This window comes from Passer domesticus, chromosome 5, assembly GCF_036417665.1.
Source record: "Passer domesticus isolate bPasDom1 chromosome 5, bPasDom1.hap1, whole genome shotgun sequence".
Taxonomy (NCBI): Eukaryota; Metazoa; Chordata; class Aves; order Passeriformes; family Passeridae; genus Passer; species Passer domesticus.
In genome coordinates this window covers 2,841,932-2,856,810 of record NC_087478.1, presented here as the reverse complement: position 1 = coordinate 2,856,810, position 14,879 = coordinate 2,841,932, and the positions used below count along the sequence as shown (strand labels likewise).

The following is a 14,879-nucleotide window of genomic DNA, read 5'->3' as shown; positions in this document are numbered from 1 at the left end:
TTGCTGGCTGGGCCTGGGGCTTTGGTACAGAGACTATGACCAGACTTCAGATCCATCAGGCCAGGCTGTAACACCAGTTTTGGCAAGGCATGAAAACCCTTAGAAACTTGAGTCAGAGCCTTGCCAGATCCTCAGAGAGTCCAGAAACTCAATAGCCTTGTGAAAAACCCTTGTGGAAAGCAGTAGGTTTAGTCCTTTCATGGCAAGGTTCACGGTGCCATACTGATGTTCCATAGGTAGGAACCTCAGTGTAAAAACAGGTACAGGTTATCTGGTACATACCAGGCTTTCTCCAGGTCACATGGGTTCCATCCTGTTCTAAAATACTGGCCTGGGAAGCATAAAAGTGCTGCTTGAAGCCCAAACTGGCTGTCTGAATTTTGCCATTAACACCTAGATGTCCCAAGTGTGTTGACACCTAATTCCTAGCTACGTTTCTCTGAAGATCTGCCAGTCAGGCCATGGATAACCTAAATTTAGGAGATGCCAGTCTTCTCCCCATTAAGCAGATAGGTTTGCAGGAGCAGAAGCCAGTGTTCTTCATCTCAAGCTATGTGAGTGTGTACAATTTCTGTGGAAAGAACCATTCTTTGGCAAATGAGTCGCAGCCACTGCCGAGGGTAAAGAGCAGCACTAACGAGCTGTAGTTGGGAAGAAACAAGTATGCTTAATTAGTCAGTGGTGTGGCCAGCTGCTCATTGAACTGTCTCTGATTCTTCACCATGGATGACTCCAGTTGCTGTGGCTGGGAGAAGGTGGAGAGTGAGTCTGGTCCCCAGGGCAGGATGCTGCAGTTGCTGTGTCATAGCGAGCTCCAACCATTTGTTAACCAGCCTGGAGCAACGCCAGGGCTTGGAAGCCAACCCTGTCTCTCTTTTGCCAGAGGGTTTTATAGGGGCTTGAATCAAACACAGATGACTGGAGCTTTTCCTTGTGAAGCCTTGGTGCAGTGGTCTGTGCCATCAGCCTTCAGTGGAGGATGGACCTGAGCTGTGGGCAGTCCTGATCAAAGTAGCACTTCAGGTCTAAATCCTCTTTATGTTCAATGCTGCCTAATCAGGGCTGTCCTGGGGAGCTTTATGTTGGCTGTGAGTTGCTGTGCATAGACTCTGATCCTTTCTAAAGAGTGAAAAGCAGTTTTGTGGCTTGATCATCTCAGTCTATTAAAGAATTAAGAGAAATTGAGCTCTTCATTAAGAAGAACATCATAAAGCCAACAGAGGTTCCCAATAAAACTGCTCATCTGAGGTACTGGTTCATGGAGTTTGGTGCATAGTTGTGCTTGAGGGGAAGACATGACCTGCAGAGGTCCTTTGTAGCCTACACCATTCTGTGATTGTGGGGCTTTAGAGATTGCAAGGGCTTTGGGTGGTCCAGGCCCCTCTCTTGCTCATGCAGCAGTGGAACAAGGCAGGTCCTGGGTGTACCTGGCTACAGGGCATGGAGCAAGGCAGACATAATCTTGGGCTGAGCAAATTGTGGGCCAGAGGAGGTGGGGAAAGGATCTGACTTGGCAGTGGGACCATCATCAGTTTCTCCATTCAGCTCTCTCCTATGTCTCCTGGTGTCTCTCTGCAGCCTGCCCCTTGTTTCAGTTTCTCAGGTATAAAATGGACTGATCAGATCTCTGTGGACTCTGCAGAAGTTCTTTTGATGATCCCTCATTTCAGCAGCTGTGAGGCTTTTCCCAAGCTGGGGGTCAAGGTGAAAACCTATAAAGAGACACTAGACAGCTTCTGAAAAATCATGTTGTATCTCAGGGAAAGGAGATGGGCAGCGTCAAAGTGGGAGAAAAAAGCAGAGTCTAGTTGCCCTTGTTGTTCCTCCAGACTTGCTTATGCATTCTGCTCTCCAGAGTCCACAAACAAAACCATTTTCCCTGTGTTTCTTTCCCCAGGACATTGATGGCCAGGCCCTCCTGTTGCTGACACTGCCCACGGTGCAGGAGTGCATGGAGCTGAAGCTGGGTCCAGCCATCAAACTGTGCCACCAGATCGAGAGAGTAAAAGTTGCTTTCTATGCACAATATGCCAACTGACTGCACTTCTGCATTCCTTCCTGTCCCCCTCCTTGTTCCCTGTATTTTTTACCATTTCAGCTTGTTCAAGGGGTTTTCTTCCCCCATATCCTTTTTCTTTTCCGAGAGCAAGTGGAATTGGAAGCGATGGGAACAATCCGTAGGGGGAAGAAAAACACAAAAAGAAACGAGCTACAAATGGAACTAACTTTTCTGTACTTGTAAAGCACATGGAAATACTGCTGGCAGCTCTCCTCATGAGCCTCTCCAACCCATTGACCAGTGGTGCAAGGCCAGCACGGATCAGGTGGTTTGTCACCAAACCAAACCTACCAGTGGCAGACACATTCCCAAGGAGAAGGGTCAGACGTTTCCGGGTGGTCATGGTTTGTCTAGGACAATTTCTGGACATGAACATTTCTTTTAGACAGCTCTGACACTCTTCTTTCATATTGAAATGTAAGTCATCATTTGTAGCATTACCTGGGGTTTAACTGCAAGTTTGATCTTGGTGATCAGTGGGCTTTTTTTTTTTTTCTTCTGCATCTGTGGTTTTACAGAAGGAAAAAGTGTTACACCAGGCATCTAATGGTTATTCCTGACTGAATTTTGAAAGGGGACTCAACCCGTGGTCTCTGTGATATCAGACAAAATTGCAGTGGACTGACAGGGGTGACACAAGACCTGGTGGGGCAGGAGCCCATCCTGAGCCTCGCTGGCTCTGCACAATCAGCTGAATATCTTTGTGATGGGATCTGTACAATGCTCCATTCTTGTACAGGAACATGAAGGCTTTCATAGTCAAAATCTTAACTCCAAGTCAATTTAAAGACTTGTCTGTGAGCCATAAGGTGACAGCAGACTGGGATCAGGGACTCCTGCTGACCCCTGTGCTCAGAAGAACCTACTGACCATCACCAGGCTGCAGCTGCTGCATTCTCCTTCATTGGTTTCCTTCTTAAATTCTTTGGAGAAGAGGGAGGACCTTCAGATATAAATACTCTGGAATACATCCAGATCTTGGCCAGAGGGTGTTTTAGGCAAGAAGCATTGACTCTGCTATGCATCACTTGGGAATTCCTGGCTTGCCTTTCAGCAAGTTTCCTGATTTGTCACTGAGGACTGGGATTGGTGCAACTGCTGCAAGCTGGACCAGATGCTGAGACTTCATCAGAAATATTCTTATATGGGAGATGAGCAGGACTGGATCTGTTCTCAGCTGTTGCTTTGTTCTGAAGATCTTCTTCAAGTTCTGATCGGTTCAAGGCAGTATTAGTTGCCTCTGCATTAAATACTGGGGTTTTGTTCTTCAGAAATCCAGAAACAGGGTTCTGTATTGGGGCAGTTACTAAAAAACTGGGGTTTAGACTGGATTTCCTACTGACAGTGGCAGTGAAGTGTGTCAGTGCAACTGATTGGATAACTCTTCTGGATCCCTCTCAGGGTCCCCTGAAAGGGTTGCTCAGTGTTTCGCCTCTGAAGACAGAAGGATTGCACCCAGCAAAGTGAGAGAACAGCTGAGAAAATCAGGGAGGCTGCTTCTACCAGCTCCTCCTCACTTCAGCCCAGTCCTGGTGTTACATCTGACAGCAGGAGACACTCCTGGGAGGATTCTGTCAGGAGAACTGGTGCATGAGGACATTCCAAGGAAGAGAAGCAGAAAGGCTGTGTGCTAAACAGCATCCCAGCACTGATCCTTTACTCGTCAAATCGAGCTTCTGCTGCTGCTCTAATGTTCTTGGAGTTTCTGGCCTCTGGGATTTGTCAGAGACATTTCATGCCTTCTGGGACACACTGCAAAAATGTCATTTTTTGTCTCCATCAGCCTAGTTACTGTAGATATTCCTATGGCAGCTAATTCCTCGTGGAGGCATGACTGGGGAGCAGACTCACAGACTCTGAGAGCAACCAGCTCTAGTGCTGGCCAGTCAAGGAATGGGTGAAGCACTGAGCCAAGAACATGGGAATCTTTACTGGCTGTTCAGGGAAGTTAAATCATATTCAAAACTCGAACTATTAAACAACAAAAAAAAGTTTTCATTTTATCTCATGATGGCTCTTTTATTTCTGCAGATTTCTCTCTCACTGTTTGTCTGTCACTTTATTGTTCTTCAGTGTTGCCTCATTTATCACTTTCTGTCGTCTCAGAGAAGTTGATAACTTGAAATCTTTATGCTAAAATTACCTTGAGTGGTATATGCTTTACTATTTTCTTTTTAGTCTGCAGTTTGGGAAGAGATACAGGATTGGGGTACTGTTGTCTGTTGCATTGGTTGCTTTCCAGAAAAAGTTGGAGCTGAACTTCTTGGGCCATTTTCTTACACAAGTGGAGAATGAGTGATGTAGAGTTTAACTGGACAATATGCTCAGATTGAACAGAGATCAGAAGGAACTAATTACCTTTGCCTGGACTTCATTTCAATTCTGGAACATCAGTAAAGCTTTGGAGTAAGGTACTCCAAAGGAGATGATGGGAATCCAATCTTGCTGGAGTAAAATGCCACTTTACATTGCAGTGTACAAGTGCAAACCACTGTAGGTTTGTGGGATTTTTTTGTTCCAGACCTGATTGATTCTAAGTTAAATTCAGAGCTGCTGCAGTTCCGCAGATGCACTAATGACAGTGGTGAAGCCACACCTCCCCTCCCTGTTGTGAATTTGGCATCCAGGCCTGAAGTTTGTTGTGTTACAGCTGCAAAAGGCCACTGCTGTGAAGATAACTCCTCATGGTTATCCCAGGCACTGCCAAGGGCTGGGGAGCAGCCCTGCTGTTATTTCTGGGCTCTTGGGTGCTGACCTTCAGCATACTGACACAGACACTTGGCTCCCACAGCAAAGCTGTGCAGGTGTTCCTGGATGCTCTTCGGGCACAGGACCAAAGATGAGTATTTTTGGAACAAAAATAGGGGTCTGAAGGGTGTATGATGCCTGCTCATCCTGATCTGCACAGGCTTCTTTGGAGCTTGCACTCAGTCAGGCTGAGCAGATCCATGGGCAGGTCCCTGCTCCCTTCGCAGCCCTTACCTTGGCAGAATCAGCCAATTCCCACTCTTCAGACCCAAAGCATCCATCTCTGAAATTGGAGGAAATAATTAACTTAAGGAATGTCCATGATTTCCTGGTTGGTTGTTCTGCCTTCCTCCTGCTGTCATGGATGCTCTCAAGAAAAATGATCTTTGTTTTCAGGGCTTTTCTTCCTTTTTCAGCTCACAAACACAGTTGCCAGGATTACCAAACCCTGGCTTTTCCTGCCTGTCAGAGGCACAAAGGCCTCTCAAGCTCTAGGAGGATTTCAGGGTTTCCAGCTCTTTTGTGTTATCCATACTCCATAACCCTTGATAGTTTGGTCTTGCAGGGTGCAGAAACCTCCTAAAAATGCTGTGTGCCCTCAGAAAACGCCAAAATCCATGCACACCCTGTCCTTGGTGAAGTACTCAGTACATGCATGTCGTAGCCTGACCCACCCTAACAGATGTATTTGGATTCTTGCTGAGATTTTAAAAGTTTCTCAGTAGGACACCTAAATGCCCTTATTTTACTCTGGGCAAAGAGCTGATTTGCCTTAAACTGCAAAGTCACCATTCCTTGGCTTTAACCTTCAGCCTGTTGCAGTCCCAGTTGTGTGGTGTCTCCATCTCAGCCTTTTGAAGGCAAACCAGGCAATGCTGGGCTGCCATCCTCAACATTTAGTCACCTTAAAGCCTGCCTTGGTCTTTTCATGGCACAAAATCAAATTTGGCAGAGCTGCTGTGCTATCTCAGTGTTTCAGAAGCTCTGTACAATCAGGGCACTTCAAATACTTTGTGCTTTTCTGGTGCAGTGCGTGTGGAAAACGAACTCAGAGTGTTCCTCTGGTTTCCAAATTCAAGTGCCAAAAGAGAACAACATGCTGCAACTGAACACCATTAAAACCAACTTTATTATGCGTGGATAAATCCAGTCCCAAGGGCTCCATTTTGGTGCTAAGATATGTCACGCTGTATTTTCCATTGCTTGGGATTGCAAAGCTGATTCCTTACTCCGGGAAATATTTTCTGTAATCTGCAACATCTTGAACATTAGGTTTGTTGGGTTTTTTTTTTTGTTTTGTGACTGTACACTTTTTAACTTGGATGCATTCAACAAATACTCCTTCACCCACAATACTGGGTGTTTAGGAGATGTTTTATACAGTATATTTATGTAAAAATTCTTTCAAAATGTGGATGCATGTATATTTTTCCCTCAATAATATTCTTCATTACATCAGCTGGCCCAGAACTAAAGGAATCTGTTACTCAGGATTTGATCCAGAAATAACTGAGGTTAGTGTTAGGGCCCTCAAGACGTGTGGGCTGTGGGATCAATTCTTCACCAGTTTCTCTCGCATAGAAGTCAAAAAGTCTGCAGTTAATTAACAGAAAATTTAAATGCCTCCTTCTCCTAGCAGGCAGAAATGCAGCTGCAGTCTGTCAGACTTCACAAGAGAGGGCTTGTGTCCTTAGGTGCTCATGAACTCCCCATAAAGGAGCAGAAGCCTTTAATGGTCTCATTTATTCTTTGGTACAATACTCCAGCAAGAAGTGTAAATGGTGTTAATGGCTGCATGTAGAATATGAGCCAGTCATCAAAGATGAGAATTTTATAGCCCAGCAGTGCTTTAAATGTCAGCTGTCCTGTGGAGTAAGGGTGGTTTTGCAGTGATTTGGTGCCATGGACGGGAATTTTCTTGCAGAAGACACACACCTGGGTCATAGCTACAAATACTCGTGGCCTTTCTCTTTTTTTAGTCTATCGTGTTAATTTTTGCAGTGAAAAAAGTAAGTCTTGATCACTGCCAAGGATGTGGGAGAGGAGAGAGAGGGCTTCAAGAGGAGAGAGCCTGGAGTTCTGGACTTGAGTTGTCTTTGTGGAGAGGGACCTCTCAGAGCAGAAGCACAGCTGGGGTCTGTGAGCATCATCCCTAAAAGCTTTTCTTTTTCACAGCAGAGATGGTTTTTGAGTCACAGTAGAGATGGTTTTTGAGTCCCAGTAGGGGCCAGGTGAGAGGAGGGAAAGAAGCTGGCAAGAGACTCTCAGAGCTACAATGCTGAAAGGTTCTAATTTTGTTTTCCCAGGGGAGATAGAGAAAGCAGACTCAGATTTCTCTAGGCTCATTGACTGGATAGGAGGGAAAATAATTTTTTTTTCATTCTACGCAATTCCTATGTGTCTTCTGGAGTTTGGGGGCTGAAGAATCTCCTCTTGCACCTTCCAGAACTCCATAGGAAATACCAGGCTAAAACTTGAGCTCTCTCCCACAGGAAAAGGTGACATTGCCCTGAGTTCAGGTTGTGGATGTACAGAACCCTCTGCTCTGTATTGTGACAGGATGAAAATGCTCCCAAGGGATGAAAATTCCCAAGGCCACCCCCCTGCTTCTTGGTGCTCCAGCCTCACTGGAGATCATGGACATAAAAATGTCTGTAAAACACCTGGGGAATGGTACTATGACACTTCACATGCACAGGCAGGGGTGTCCTCTGTGTTCCAAGGGAGGTGAAAGTCTCAAATGCAGCCTTGGAGGGGAGTTGAGTCTTTTTTGAGTCGTTTCATGTGCCTTGTGTAGGACAAGGCAAGCACTCAAACCCTCCTGTCTCTCCTGGAGCAGCAGGAATTGGTTCCACAACCAGCAGTTACCCTCCATTCGTGGTGGTGCATGTTGGAAAACTTTGAATTGTTCTGCATTCCAGTTTGTACTGAAGGTTTTGACTCCAAGTTTGTGTATATAATCCCTTTGGTGTGTTGATACATATGTGTGTATATATATATGTATATATATGTGCGTGTATATGTATGTGTATATATATATACATATAAATCAATCAATGCTGGTGTTTTTACTTTTTGAAGTTCCCAGGGCGAAGGGCATGTTGTCAGTTTGCTGTAAGATTCTATTCTGTATATATGTTTCCATGTAAATAAGTGAAAATCTATATTCAGAGTTATATTTTAATTTTTATTCAGAATGAAATCCCTTTTTACTTGAAACAGTTGTAAGCCACGTTGTTAATAAAGTAACAATAAGTCATATATCTCTCCAGGCTAGTTTCTTTTTTTTGTTTGACAGGGCTGTGTTTTGATGTATCTGTGTGTCCAAGCTGCCTGGATCAGTTTTGCCTTCACTGAGCCCTCAAACTTCCAGAGGTACAACACGGCCTCCCTGGCTCAGCCCACTGTAGATGCCAAGCTGAACAGTTTGGGTTTATGCATCTTGAAATTCTTCCCAGAAGCAGGACATGAAACAGTGAAGGTGGTGGGTGGTGAGGAGACACAACAGCATCCAAGAATATTTTAAGGAAGTGATGGGAGCAGGGTGAAAGACAGGAAAGAAAATAACTCAGTGAGCAAAAGGCAAAGGAGGGTGTAGTGACAGAGGAGCTGATGGTGGCAGGATGACAGTTCCAGCAGTACATGGAGCAGGGAGACAGAAAATAAAACTTCCCCAGGTGCACAGAAGCCATTGAAGATGGGGGAAGCCATTCTGCAGCCATTCTGGGAAAAAATAGCTGTTTGGTGAATTCTAAAGGGTGGGCTTCAGACATGCCTGCTTTACAGACAAAACCTTGTGTGTGTTATATGCCCTGTGTGATGTTTTCCCTGCACTTACAGGCTGTGCTGAGCTTAAATTCCAGCTTTGCAAGTCCTGTCACCTTTCAGACCTCTCATGGCATCCCGAGTCCTGCTCCAAAGGTCTCTGTTTGTTGGGCTGGCTTGGCTACCAAGCACTTGCCACTGGTGTCCTCACCATCCTCTCTGCCTCAGTGAAAGCAGGGTCATGCACACAGAGAATTGGCTAACAAGAATTTGGATGACTCTTTTTGGTTTTGCTCCATCAATCCTATTTAAATGCCTTTTGTGGATACAGCAAAAAAGCAAAACCAAAATTTCTCCCTCCGTGTTCCATCGTTTCTCCAATTTTATTGAGACTGGCTATTGTCTATCAGGCAAAACCACAACCATGGGCAAGCAGGTGGGGGTAGAGTGACTTAAAAAGGAATCAAGCCATTGAAAATTTGTTATTTTACAATAATCAACAAGTCTTGGGACGATAATCCTGTGGTCTGACTCCTTATGACACTGTACTAAAGCCCAGGTTTTGGGAGGGACAGAAGTGCAGGTGGTCAGTGAAGTGACCTGTCCAGCCTTGGGAATAAAGCATCAGACCAGTGGGAACTGCTGGGTGTTGACAAAGGGCCTGCTGGACCACAGAAGAGCTCACTGAAAGGTGAAGTAGAGAATGGGAAGGATTTATCAAAGGAAATAATTCTGAGGTGAATCTGATGGCGACACATAACCAAAAGAGCAAAAGCTTGAATGGTTTATGATATTCTTCAGGATCCAGAGGTGAAAATAAATCCATGTGTCTCCCCATAGCTCATTACTTAGTCATTTTAAAGTAATGCAAAGGTCAGACATTAGTTTTTAAATTTCTGTCCCAGCTCAGGCAAGACTCAGAGCTCTGCAGAGCTAATTTTTGAAGAATATAAAGTGATTTTAGTCAAACCCTAGCAAAATACTCCGAGTTCTTCAAAATTAATGTTCAACACATGAAATATGGTTGCCATATATAATTTCCTGAGGGGAAAAATACCTGCCAACCAGTCTTGCTTCTGGTATCACAGACCAAGATTTTGAATACACATCCATTTTTAGTGGTTTTCATGTGCAATTAATTTGTGAAAGATTTCTAGATACTTGATCTGATTTGTTGACACAATCAAGCAGTCATGTAAGTGGAAGTATGAAAACCAACATGTAGTCAACCATCCCCACAACAAAAGCACCTCCAAAACAAAAGTTATATTTTCTGGTCTCTGAGGAAACACCATTTTCTTCCCTGCATACAGAATGAACAAAACAAGCAGGTAGTTATATTTCATTCCCAAGGTTTCTAGACAGACTTTCAAAGCAAATAATTATTGTTTTTAATAACCATGTTGTTGCTGTTACTGCTGCTGTTGATAGCAGTTTTATTGCTTTTTTAATTTCAAGATTCATGCCTTTCTGTGAAATTTAATGATTCTCCAAGTCCCTCTACTGCTACAATATTTACTTAAGACTGATACACCTCTTGCTGTAGTGTCTGTACTCAATTACAGTAAGTTGATTTTATAACTACATCTCAGCTGAAGTTGTAATTATGCTGTCTTCTCTAATATGTCATAAAATCTTAAAACCAGAGGAAAAAAATAGTGCTGCAGGACACCTTGAGGTGTCAGGTTGACTGTTTCCCTCCGCAAGGCAGAACCAATTAGACAAATCTTGTTCCTATTTGGCATTTGTTTAACCTGACCTTCAGATGGGTGTCAAAGACCTCCAGCAGCAAGCCTTTCCCCAGCACTTCCACAGCATGTAAAACAAAAAAGTGATGGCATTTGGATGATGAAGCGTGATATTGCCAGGCAAAACCACAGAGCTGGTGTTGCCATGGAGTGGTCATTTCATTTTGAAAAGCTTAGTCTGACTGGTGATTAATGTGGCAATTAATAAAAGTAAAAGCAGAAGATTCATGGTTAAGATGAAGAAGGAGGGAGGGAGAGAGAAAAGGAGGGAGGGAAGGGAAGGGAAGGGAAGGGAAGGGAAGGGAAGGGAAGGGAAGGGAAGGGAAGGGAAGGGAAGGGAAGGGAAGGGAAGGGAAGGGAAGGGAAGGGAAGGGAAGGGAAGGGAAGGGAAGGGGAAGGGAAGGGAAGGGAAGGGAAGGGAAGGGAAGGGAAGGGAAGGGAAGGGAAGGGAAGGGAAGGGAAGGGAAGGGAAGGGAAGGGAAGGGAAGGGAAGGGAAGGGAAGGGAAGGGAAGGGAAGGGAAGGGAAGGGAAGGGAAAGGAAGGGAAGGGAAGGGAAGGAAGATTCCCTGCCAAGGAATGGACCTGTTTAGTGGAGGAAAGTGTTATTGTCACCTTTATGGACTTGTCACTTAGACCTGCGGGCCTTGCAGAAATCAGGGACCATGTTCCCACTGATTTAAGGTGAGATCACACTTGTCTCTAGGGGGAGATCACCACATCAAAATGCAAACATTCCTCTGAAATTCTGTTGTTCATAGCTGGAAGGACCCCGAACATCCAACCTGTGAAACTTTAGGTTTGCACAGGAGAACTGCAAGCTCTGCTGAGCTCCTGGATGTGTGATTGACCTTAATTGCATTTTATCAGTGCAGTTTTCTGCTCAGAGCCTCCACAGCAGGACCTTCCCTGGCCAAGGAGGGATTGAGCACAGTGGGTCCCCACTCAGTGCTCTGCTCCTGAGTTCCAGCTTTGACCCTTTGTTTTTGTGCTCTCTCATGAGGACAATAGAGAGAAGCACAAAAGGAGAGAAGAACAGGAACCTGGATCATCTGAGGACTTCTCTGCCTCCAAGGATCTACTTAAGCCTGGAATAAAGCCCTGAAATATCATCTCCTTGAGGGAAAAACCCCTCATTTTGTTCTGTGCTTGCTCACTATCTACAGCTGCTGGTGCCTTGGAGCTTGACTTCGTTTTTAACCTCTATTATTACAAGTGATAAATACATTAATGAGAATATCTTCAACCAAGAACTTAGAATAAATTGATACATCTTTTTTCACTGGGGAAATCTTGCTGACTTCTCTTGTCACATGAACCACTGAGGCAGGCCTGGATGATCCTGCACATCATGTGCTGTGTTGCAGTGAAAAATTGGGAATCTCTTTCCTCCTTCTCCCTGATCCAGGGTCTCTAGCACACTTTAAAAAATCAATGTATAACCTTTCCTCTCCTTCAGGTGCTTGAGAACACAGTGTCCCTAAGAGGGTGGCTTGGTGGTGCCTTGGTTGTGGCATTTCTTGTTGAAATCTGAATTTTTATGGGAGTGAACTGCATTTCTGTGTAGGAGGGGAGGGTAGAAAAGAATCAGTCCAAGCCTAAATATTTGTTAAGAATGAGGTGGAGGAGGAAAAGATTGTGGAGGAGGTGGTGGAGGAGAAACAAACCAGTCAGAGAAGGTTTTCTCTCTTTTCTCTTATTTCTCTTCTGGGAATGAAGTTGCTGTTTGAGGTTGATGCTGGGGGCCTTTTCTTTTTTTCTTTCCTTCCAATTTGCTTCCTTTAATAAGAAGCAGCTTTTCTGTTTTCATTTAAAGTTGTTAAGCTGTGGCATCAATGTGCCTGGATGTGTCTCTGTGTGTGAGAGTCTCCAGTCCATTGTGAAACACAAACCAGAATATCAAGTCTTTGCATTGCCTTAGATCGTGGTTTTTATCTGATATTGAATTAAGTAAAGGGCTTAATGTTCAAAGTGGTGTTTGGGGAGTTACTTGCACAAATTCTGTTATTGCTGTTAATGGGATTTGTGCAGATTGCTTTGAAGATGAGCTCCTTCATGTAGAATAGGAAAAGACATTCTCAATTATAACTTATTTCAGACAAATCTATCTTTAATTTTTTTTTGCTGATAGGGCATTAGAGATGTGAAGCAAAAAAGCATTAGATGAGTTTTTTATTGGTATTATTGACAGGCATGTGAGGACAGGTTTGGTTCAGATAATTGAGTGGATATTTGGGTAATTTTTAGAAGTGGACAGAATGAGACTTTGGAATTTTGGAATAATGATAAATGATAAATTTTGGAATAATGATAAAATTTGGTGACATTTCAGAAAAATCTACAAAGCTGGGCAATAATTTTAAATGTTATTTAATTTTCAGGTGCCTGGGCAGAGAGTTTTTCACCTGACTCCAGCCAGGGCAGCCAATTCATGTATGGGATGGCAAAGCCAAGGAACAGTCACACCCTCTTAGAGCAGCAGAAGTGGCATTTTCAGGTCCCTGAGATAGTGATAAATACTTATTTTGTGTCAGCTCATTCATGTCCCACCTGGATTTCTGCCTCTGCAGCTTCCCTGGCTGTGCCAGGTGCATTCATAGACACTGAAATACTTCCAGACGTGGAGATTTCCATTATCCTTTCTGGGAGAAGCAAGATCCACACTCCCTTTGTTGTTTCTGTCTCTGAAGGGGTGCATGGGGTGATAACCACCCTGGTGCAGGCAGCTCCTCTAAGATGGATGAGCAGTTTAAGGCTGCTTTTCTCACTGCTGAGCTTGCAGTGAAGATTTGTGGGCTGCTTCCTCCTCAGATCCTTGCAACCCCTATCTTTTATCCTCTGATCTGGATAACAAATCTGACAGAAGTTGTATAAATTACAGACTTTGGAATATTAATGGGCTGTTTCTAAATGATTAATTACAGGGGATCTCTTGCATTCACAGAGCAGTATTAGTGAGTCACGCAGTATTATCCCACAATATCTCTTCCTCACTCTGCCTGTCCTGCATGGAAACACATTGGTAGTTTCTGGGCAGAGAGGTGTGAAGAAGTTACAGGAGGAGAAGGAGTCAGGATGGACTTCTGTGCTTTTTCTACTTGTCATAACTACCTAAATATAGGTTTGTGGCTAAAAGTAAACAAGGAGGAATTTAATGCTCTTAACCCAAAAGCCAAGGTTACTCTGTGACTTTAGAGGGCACAATTCCTGCTTCACTGAGTGGTTCCGTCCCCTCCCTGTGTTCCTCCTCCTTTCTCCCTCATGCTCACATCAGTATTTTTGCAGTTGATAAATTCATCTGGTTAAAGATTAACCCATGAGGAAAAGCTCTCAGCTGCCCCATTTTCCCAATCTATCTACCTGGATGTACCAAGCTTTTCAGTCAGTGCTTTGGTGTGGGGAGGAAAGAGCACTTGGGAGGGAAAGAAGTTTCCTTCTTTTTCAGTTCCACATGGATTCTTTTTCAGTTTCATCATCTTTTTCAGTTGCACATGGATTTACACTGGAATCAGGAACAGGAGTTGCCACGGTCCTAAGGACAAGGGCAGACACTTCTTCACACCACATGCAGAGCAGGAGAATTGTGTCTTACACACCTCAGTCATCCACACTTTTCACTTAGACAGAAACTTGGTTGACTATATCTTTGCTCCATTAAAAAAAAAAAAAAAAACAAAAAAACAAACTATGATTTTGAAATGAGATTTCCCTCTTCCTCTCCCAAAAACCTGAAAAGGGAGTACTCAGCTGTATCTTCAGGCACTTCTAGAAAGCTGTCCCTAAGGGAGCAACTATTTACCACAAGCCAAAATAGGTCCTTTGCTAAATAAGATGATTCCCTGATAATGTAATTCCCAAGGTAGAGAGGGACAAAAACAAGGACAGCATAAGAGACTTTAATTGTCTCCCTTTTCCAGCAGGAAGCAAGTTGAAGGAATAATTGTTAATTGCTGTTAATTGTTAATTGCTGCCTACTCCATCTGCAAAGTTTCCACTAGGAACTAATGAAACCATGAAGGAGCCTGGATGGGTGTGTTATTCTCTGGCTCTACAACTTTTTTCCTCCATAGCAGGAACAGGCTGAGTTTTCCACTGAGCTTTGTTTAGAAGGTTGCTCAGAGCTTCTGACCCTGCCATGTGTTCTCACCATGCCAGAGGGGCACATCACTGGGAAGAATTCAATTTCTTCCACAATATGATGAGTATTTTGCTATTGTTTTCATAGAATCACAGAATGCTTTGGGTTGGAGGAGAGCTTAAAGATCCCCTCATTCCACGCCCCTGCCATGAGCAGGGACACCTTCCCCCTACCCAGGTTGCTCCAAGTCCTGTCCAACCCGGCCTTGAACACTTCCAGAGATGGGGCAGAACCCACCAGGTCTTCAGGACACCCAACAGAAGGTTCTTGTGCAAATAAATCTAAGGGCAATTCAACTGGAGAAAATATTGACGCTGAGACTCAAAGAGGAGCTGAAAAATTCAATTTTCATTCCTACAATTAATTATTGTGCAAAAAGTGTCTGTCTGTTGGCAAGCTTTGCATCTCCCCTTAGCAAGCCTT

The 14,879-nt window shown here is 44.0% G+C and overlaps 1 protein-coding gene across 4 annotated transcripts in view; it reads left to right on the top strand.

The window, feature by feature from the left end:
• Nucleotides 1-8,070, top strand: part of SFMBT2 (Scm like with four mbt domains 2) — a 108,082-nt gene extending 100,012 nt beyond the window's left edge. For all 4 annotated transcript variants that reach the window (XM_064421713.1, XM_064421712.1, XM_064421714.1 and 1 more), the window contains one exon: nt 1,898-8,070. In XM_064421713.1, coding sequence (XP_064277783.1) covers nt 1,898-2,038 — 141 coding nt within the window. In that variant the 3' untranslated portion in view covers nt 2,039-8,070. The remainder of the gene's footprint in view (nt 1-1,897) is intronic.
• Nucleotides 8,071-14,879: the final 6,809 nt, after the last annotated feature.